The sequence below is a fragment of the Lepidochelys kempii genome, chromosome 21, assembly GCF_965140285.1.
Source record: "Lepidochelys kempii isolate rLepKem1 chromosome 21, rLepKem1.hap1, whole genome shotgun sequence".
Taxonomy (NCBI): Eukaryota; Metazoa; Chordata; order Testudines; family Cheloniidae; genus Lepidochelys; species Lepidochelys kempii.
This window is the reverse complement of record NC_136400.1, coordinates 5,745,659-5,753,560: the sequence shown is the minus strand read 5'-3', so window position 1 is coordinate 5,753,560 and position 7,902 is coordinate 5,745,659. Positions and strand designations below refer to the sequence as shown.

The following is a 7,902-nucleotide window of genomic DNA, read 5'->3' as shown; positions in this document are numbered from 1 at the left end:
TAACTTCTCTCTCCCCCCCGCCTTTCTTTACTCCTCCCTCCCCATCTCTTCTCCCCTCCTTCCTTCCACCCTCCCTCCTCGGATTGCCCGCCCCTTCACGGAGAGGCAGCCAGTCAAGGCGAGGCTGTGACATCAGTGCCGTGAAACTGACCCGGGGCGGGACTGAGGTTGATACATTGTAGCGATTCCTTTTCCTGTCTTCGGGTTCCAAAGAGCGAACGAGCCAGGCGCGGGGACGAGCCTGGGGAGGGGGTGGGGGGGTTGAGCGGGGGGCAGCAGCGTCTCCCCTTCGGAGACCCGGGGTGGGGTGAGCCCTGAGGGCTCCGAGCCTTCCCCAGGAGAAGGGGCGGTTGTTTCCTCTCTCCCTCTCCCCCCCCCTGCTTTCCAAGCTCTGGGGGATTTAGTTCCCCTCCGCCTGTTGAGAGCAAACTTCCCACTGTGGGGGGAGGAGGGGACTCGGAGCCAAGGGAAGGAGCCGCTGTGGCTGCCCCGGCGTGGCGGCAATGCTGTCCAACTCTCCGAACCCGAATCCGCAGGTGCTGTTCCCCACCCCACCTCCTCCGCCCCCGCCGCCGCCCCAGCAGCACCCCCCGATCCAGCAACAGTTCCCCCAGTTCAACGTGAAATCGGGCCTCCAGATCAAGAAAAATGCTATCACGGATGATTACAAGGTCACCACGCAAGTGCTGGGGCTGGGCATCAACGGGAAAGTTTTGGAAATCTTTAACAAGAAGACTGGGGAGAAATTTGCTCTGAAGGTAAGCGCGCGGGGGGGCGGGAGAGGGGCTACTGACGCCCCTCTCTCCTCTCCTGATTCCCCATTCCCTCCCCCCGGGTTTGGCTCGGGCTGTGTTTGTAGGAGTGACACAGAAGGCATTGTGCTGTTCGAGTAAAGGGGAAGGTCCCTGCAGTTATGGGGCGGGTTGAGCCCTGGGTGCTCCGTGTAAAAGTGCCGACTGAATTATTTACAGGCTACCTTAAAACTGGCGGACGGACAAGATGGTGCTTTAACTTTGGCCTCGTCAGAGCTCGCTGAGTCCAGCGGTGAACCTCTTCCCCCTGCCGCGGTGTGGGCACAAATTCCCCACTTACTCACTGCGAAGGGCTCTGGGGAAGTTCTGCCTCGGATATCTTTTCCGGAGGGTGGGTGGAGGGGGTTGTTGGATGATCTAATCTCTCTGCCTTTTAAAAAATGAAACTCAGTAATTAATTTCCCCACCCCTTGCAAAACAGGACTTCCCAGCGGGAGAGGAGAAACCCCCAGAGCCTCCTAGGCCTGTTCACGTTGGCTGCGTTTGATAGGGCCGCTTCTCTCTTTCCCCTCAAATCTCTGTGTGTGTTTGTGTGTTAGTTGTGGTTTCCATGGATCCACTGATCAAAGCAGTTTGTGTTTGCAGAGGGAGGAGAGTGTGTGTGCTCTGATTTCTTTCCAGATCCATTATTTTAGTAAAAGGGTGGTGGGAAGGAGAGAGGAAAGAGCAAGGAGCTCCGGTAACTTTGCAGCTGCCCTTAAAGCCTGTGGGCACTTCAGTGATCACTGCAGGGAAGAGTGTATCTTGTAAGAGAAATAAATTCCATTGTGGTTCTGAGAACACAAACGCCACCCTCTTCTGAGGTAGTGTCTGATTGCACTAATTTAGGTTTCTTTCCCCATTTCTGCCCCCCCCCCCGAATCTTTATTCCAAGTCTGGAATGATTAAAGCAGTTATTTCCCTGGTGTTCTGGTTAGTGATTTTGCCCAAGAGGTCGGACTTGGCTGATACCGCTTAGGAAGAGAGGACTTGAAATTTACCAGCGACAGTTAGTGCTTGACAATGAGGGAATGTTTCTGGTGCTTTGTTACATGTAAATACAAACAAGCAGAATCTGGTTTAGACAAGTGGTCTTTTGGGCTGGGGCAGCACCGGTAATTCAGTCCTTTAAAGGGATTCTATAGAGAGAAGAAAATCATATTATGATGTGTAATAATAAAAATAATTTTAAAAAAATACACCATTAATTTGTTTGTTTTTATTGCATTCAGCTGGGACAATGAAACAGGGATAGTCAGTTTCACTTTCTGGCTTTACTATACTCCATTGTTACTGCTCTGTGTTTCCATCACTTTAGAGGAATGTCTAGTTTCCCCTTAAACTAGTCTTATTAAGAAAGACAAAATTAGGTTGTGTGGCATTTTAATTTAAAACAAAGCAAAATGACATTGGAGAGGGATGCCTTAGTGGCCTTAGCATCAGGTTTGAAATCCATTGAAACCTCCAGACTTGTCGATTTGATTCAGCACGTTTACTCTCTGTGTTTTCTTGGTAAGCCCTTTAAAATTCAAGGTTCTCTGTGTGGGCACTAAAGATCTCGTTGCACTTTGTGTAAACATAGGCGTTTGTCTGGTTTTCCCTGTTTAATTACCCTCCCTGCTCCCCAGTTGTTGTGCAGTGTACTGTACACCAAGCTGCTACCGTTCTCCACCCCAGATGTGGCTATGTTTGTGGAGCTGTATCTGTGTGCGGTAGTCCATAACATGTTTTTGTTTGAAAGGTTTTCCAATACATAAGATATTGTACTAAAATATACATTTTGCATCTAAATAACTTGACAGTTTCCCTGTTTTCAAATGATTATTATTTTTTTTTTTTTGGAGTGGGGGTGGGTACTTCTCTGTTAGAGGGATCCTGGGGAAAGTTTAAATGGATTGTCATAGGTAATGCTTAGCACGAGGAAAGATGGGTACAATTTTTCTCCTCCAGCGAAGCTGATCGTTCCGTATCTTAGGCACAACTTGCTCCCACACATTAGCTGTTCAGAAACACTATACGTTATCCTGTTAATTGTGAAGATTAAAAAAAAACCCCAAAACCTCCTGTTTTGACTGCATTTTTTCTTTTTAAGCCAACACATGTGCTTAAAGCCAACAAGTCACTAATCCTAAAATAATAAAGAAGTAGATTATTGACAAAAAATCCTGAATGGCAGATATTTCACTTTTTGGTCTGGAAATAGGGAAGCTTCTCATTCATTGCGGTGTTATGTTTGAGGGTAGACACGGTAATTTTTCCTTTATGTTGTAAATGAGTGGGATCAGCCTCTGTTTTGACAGACATGCTTTTCTCTCCATTAAATTTAAAGTTGACTCAACGACTTAAATAGCAGTTGCTAATACTTTCCTGTGTGAAATAACAAAAGAAGAAGAACTAGAGGGTATGGCATATGGAAAGGGACAGCTTGTGTCAGCAGTCTCCTCATATCAAAATACTGGCTAAGAATAATAGCATAGCCTCTGAGTTCTGATTATCTTGTCAGTCCTGGAGTGTGGTGCAGTAGACGTGTTCAGGATCTAGGTTTGATATATTATTTACATGGGTGTACTTAAAGTGCCTTTTACAACACAGGATTTTTATGCATTAAGAATGGAACGTAAATCACAGACTCTCACTTTTTGCTCAGACCTTGTCCCCTGCTCAGTTTCCCAAGCTCTTTACCATATAATGAGGGACCTTTTTAAGTTGCGGATGTGTGTGGTCCAATCTCCCTGCTTATGAGCTATGTAACAATGCATGAGGAAGGTGCAGAATCAATTCACAGAGGCTAATTCTATTCAATTCAGCTTTGAATTTTTCCTTTGGGAAGTTTTAAAATTTTTATGGTCCATTCTCCATGTTCGTATGGTGAGGAAAAAGCTTAGCTGAGCCATCAAATGTGTCCGTGTCAGTTCAAAGGGCAGCCCAGTTGCTGCTGTAAACCACTCCTTCCAGGCCCCTAGAAAGTGCTAGGCTGTTAGCTCAGGGACTTAGCAGACCAAACTACACTCTGTCCATCTTGCACTGACAAGTGTGTGAGACATACTCTTGGTTTGTCCAGTGAGTTTTGGATACTTCCTGTCAAGATATAGCCCTAAAAGGTAAACCTCGTTAATAGGACGTTTTGCTCAACTGTAGTGTGTATAGATCAATATGCTACTTTCTATTAGTTGGGGGTGGATCTGTTTATAAAGCTGTAGAGCGTTGTTCAGAACTTCTGAATAACTTTGTATCATCTGGCATACAAACACCATTTGTTGGGGAGGAGTCAACACAGCTTTTGTAAAAGGAAATCATTCCTCACCAATCTATTAGAATTCTTAGAGGGGGATCAACAAGCATGTGTACAATGGTGATCCAGCTGATATAGTGTACTTGGACTTTCAGAAAGCTTTTGACAGGGTCCCACCCCAAAGGTTCTTAAGCTAAGTAAGCTGTCATAGGATAAGAGGGAAGGTCCTCTCATGGGTCAGTAGCTGGTTAAAAGATAGGAAACAAAGGGTAGGAATAAATGGTCAGTTTTCACAGTGGGGAGAGGTAAATATCAGGGTCTCCCCAGGATCTCTATTGGGACCTGTGCAGTTCAAGATGTTCGTAAATGATTGGGAAAAGGGAGTAAACAGTGAGGTGGCGAAGTCTGCAGACGATACAAAATTGCTCAAGATGGTTGAGTCCATAGTTGTCCGGGAAGAGTTACAAAGGGATCTCAAAAAACGGAGTGACTGGGCAACAAAATGGCAGATGCAATTCAGAGTTAATAAGTGCAAAGTAATGCACGTTGGAAGACATAATCCCAGCTATACATACATAATGATGGGGTCTAAATTAGCTTTTAACACTCAAGAAAGAGATCTTGGAGTTATTGTGGATAATTCTCTGAAAATATCTGCTCGTTGTGTACTGTCCATCAAAAAAGTCAGTGGGCTGTTCAGAACCATTAGGAAAGGGATAGATAATAAGATAGAAAATATCATAATGCCACTATATAAATCCATGGTATGCCCACACCTTGAATAGTGTGTGTAGTTCTGGTCACCCCATCTCAAAAACGATATATTAAAATTGGAAAAAGTACGGAGAAGGACAACAGAAACGATGAGGAAGAGCTTCCATATAAGGAGAGATTAAAAAGACTGGGACCGTTCAGTTTAGACAAGAGACGACTAAGGGGGGAAATGATAGAGGTGTCCAAAATCACAAATTGTGGGGAGAAAGTGACAAAGGAAGTGTTGTTTATCCCTTCACATAACACGAGAACCAGGGATCACCCAGTGAAATGAATAGGCTGCAGGTTTAAAACAAACATAAGGAAGTACTTGTTCACACAACACAGTTAACTTGTGGAACTTGTTCCCAAGGAGTATTGTGAAGCCAAAAGTATAATTGGATTAAAAAAACAAATTAGTTAAATTAATGGAGGATAGGTCCATCAGTGGCTATTAGCCAGGATGGTCAGGGATGCAACCCTATGCTCCGGGTGTCCCAAAACCTCTGACTGCCAGGAGCTGGGAGGGGATGACAGGGGATAGATCACTCATAATTGCACTGTTCTGTTCAATCTCGCTGAAGCATCTGGTGCTGGCCACTGTTGAAAACAGGATATTGGGCTAGATGGACTAGTGGTCTGATCTTACGTTTTTATGACTCATTATCTGCATCAGTGTAAGAGGAATAACGGAATAACTTGGATACAAAGAACTGATTGCATCAGGTGTTGCTGTTTCTGGTGACATTAGAAAGAATGCAAGAGGGAGGCCCATAGCCAGAAGCCAAAGGTGAAATTGCTTTGTGCTGTGTGTTAGGTTTTAAGGCGAGCATTTCTATTCTAAACTTTTCTGTTTATATCTCCTGTCCAAAAGGTCATACATATTAACGCAATCTTACAGTGATGGGGAAACAACTGTAAATCTCATTAATATTAAAGACTTCTGGTTCTGTGTGCTCAGGAATTTTGTCCCTCAGGAATTTTGTAAAACCACATATTATAAAACCTCTCTATTCCAAGGTCTTCGATACTTTTATGTTAGGATTTCATTTAGAGATGCACTGCTATAATGTGACCATTCATAGTTCAGTGGGAGGTATATAAACTCCAACAATAGAGAAAATGTAATTTGGGCTCATTCCCCATCTAGTACACGAGTGCTTAGCCAAGGCATTTGATTGCTTAATAAAATAAATTATGTTTCTAGCACATGTTTGTAAGTTACTGGCCTATAGTCTTGTTTGCCTGCACTGTCTAGTTAAAAACAATCGATACTCTTTAACTTCTGACTTATCAGTAGTTATTGTCTAATTGATTAGCGTTTCACTGATCACTGCAGCAGAAAAACATCTCAAGTGGAATCCATAAATTGGCCAGTATTAAAAAGGCATAGCATTGTTTAAATTGGCGAATTAGCATTGGTTCTTAATAGGATTTCAGATTCGGGTGCTTTCTCCTTTAGGGGTTCAGTTCCATAAGGTGCTGGGTGATCTCAGCCCCAGTGAGAAGTGGCAGAACTCAGCAACTCATGGAAAGCTCTTGTCAGCAAGCAGCATGAGGCCCGTTGTGGATTGTTCAGTGATTCGCTCATCAACATCTGGCCGTCTGAGAGCGAAGGGCAATGCAGCTGTGGTCAGCAGTAGGAAACATGAGGTGGTGTCTATATGGGTATATATTTTCTCAGCTCGCTGTGATTTCTTATTAGATGAAAATTAGATTTGGAATTTCTGGAAAACATGTTGTATGTAGCTTTTTGCGGATACAGACCAACACGGCTGCTACTCTGAAACCTGTCTTATTGTATGTAGGTCACTGCTGACTTTACTTGGCTTTGTCCGTTGCAGTTGGGCTGCTGGTGTGATGTGAAGCAGATTGCGGAGGTAGGATAGCGGGCAAGACCTAATTCTGTGTCGCATACTGTAAATTCCACTCCAAGATGTACTTTTAAGCCTAATCTTCAGATGAGATCTGGATTAGTGACTGGCTCCCTTAATGCAGCTTTTTACAAAGAAATTGCAGGTAATCTGGGCTGGAGGCTCAGTTAATGCTGGGTGGACATCAGTGAATCTCTTTCTCTGCCATGTGTTTCACTTGGGGCTCTAGGATGCAGAGCAAGATTCTGCTAATGAAACCTAACCTCTAACATCAACTCTAAGGTAGTTGTCAGCTGGCTGTTGCCATGAAGACTCTGCACAGAACAGTATCTTTGGGAATGTCATGCTTTCAAAGGTAACTCACTAGCATCTGTGGTGCTTTGGAAGCTTCTCCGTGGGACCCCTTTCCATTAATGCCGACACCCACTGAAAATTGGCTGAAGTGGATCAGTTCTTCATTAGTAAGTTTATGCCAGTAAAGTGCATCAGCTGTAGTGCAGTTTGATTCCATCAGATTACATGTCTGGAATGGCTTCCCTGGGGATGAAAGGAGCAAGGTCCAAATACATTAATGGTATTACACTTGGGAGATTCCCATCACCAAAGTGTCTGGGTATGCTTTACAAAGGCAACATGGTCTTGGGAGAGGGCAGAAAACTAGGTGATGGAAGGCTGGTTTCTAGTCCAGGTTCTGCCTCAGACTGTGTGATGTTAGGGAAATTACTTCCTCTCTGCTGCAGTTCTCCTTATGTGCTGTGGGGATGAGGAAACTCACCACTCTCTGTCCAGTATTTTGAGATCTATCGATTTGTCAGTTTTCAGCTCTTCAACTCTTTTCTTCTTCTATAGAAAACCTGAGCAGGAGTTGTCAGGGTTCTTGGCCTTGTCGCGGCTCTTGGGGCCCTTGTACACCCTTCCGCTCGCTAAAGGAACAGCATCCGGGACAGCTGCGGTGTCCTCAATAGTATGGATTGTATACCAGCTGTTTATTGCTTAACATTACCAAACGAATGGAAAAAGCTGCACATTTCCTCTTGTTTCCACTATGGTTCAGCTGAAATGTCTATTAAATTCTTCCCAACCCAAACACACAAGGGTTTTGATCCTAGTTTCTCACTCCACTTTTCAGGATCCTTAGCAACTTCTACCGGCCTCCTAGAGCTGCCCTTTGAGACGTTCCTCAAAGTGGTCATGGATCCAACTAGATTTTTCTTTGTCTGCAGTGCAGAGAGGGTTTTATGGGTGTTTTCTT

The 7,902-nt window shown here is 44.3% G+C and overlaps 1 protein-coding gene across 2 annotated transcripts in view; it reads left to right on the top strand.

Annotated features, from left to right (window-relative positions):
* Nucleotides 1–265: 265 nt before the first annotated feature.
* MAPKAPK2 (MAPK activated protein kinase 2) overlaps nt 266–7,902 on the top strand; it is a 110,966-nt gene continuing 103,329 nt past the window's right edge. Inside the window, exon 1 of one of the 2 annotated variants that reach the window (XM_073319764.2) lies at nt 266–758. In XM_073319764.2, coding sequence (XP_073175865.1) covers nt 504–758 — 255 coding nt within the window. In that variant the 5' untranslated portion in view covers nt 266–503. The remainder of the gene's footprint in view (nt 759–7,902) is intronic. The other variant, XM_073319763.2, reaches the window with a different exon arrangement.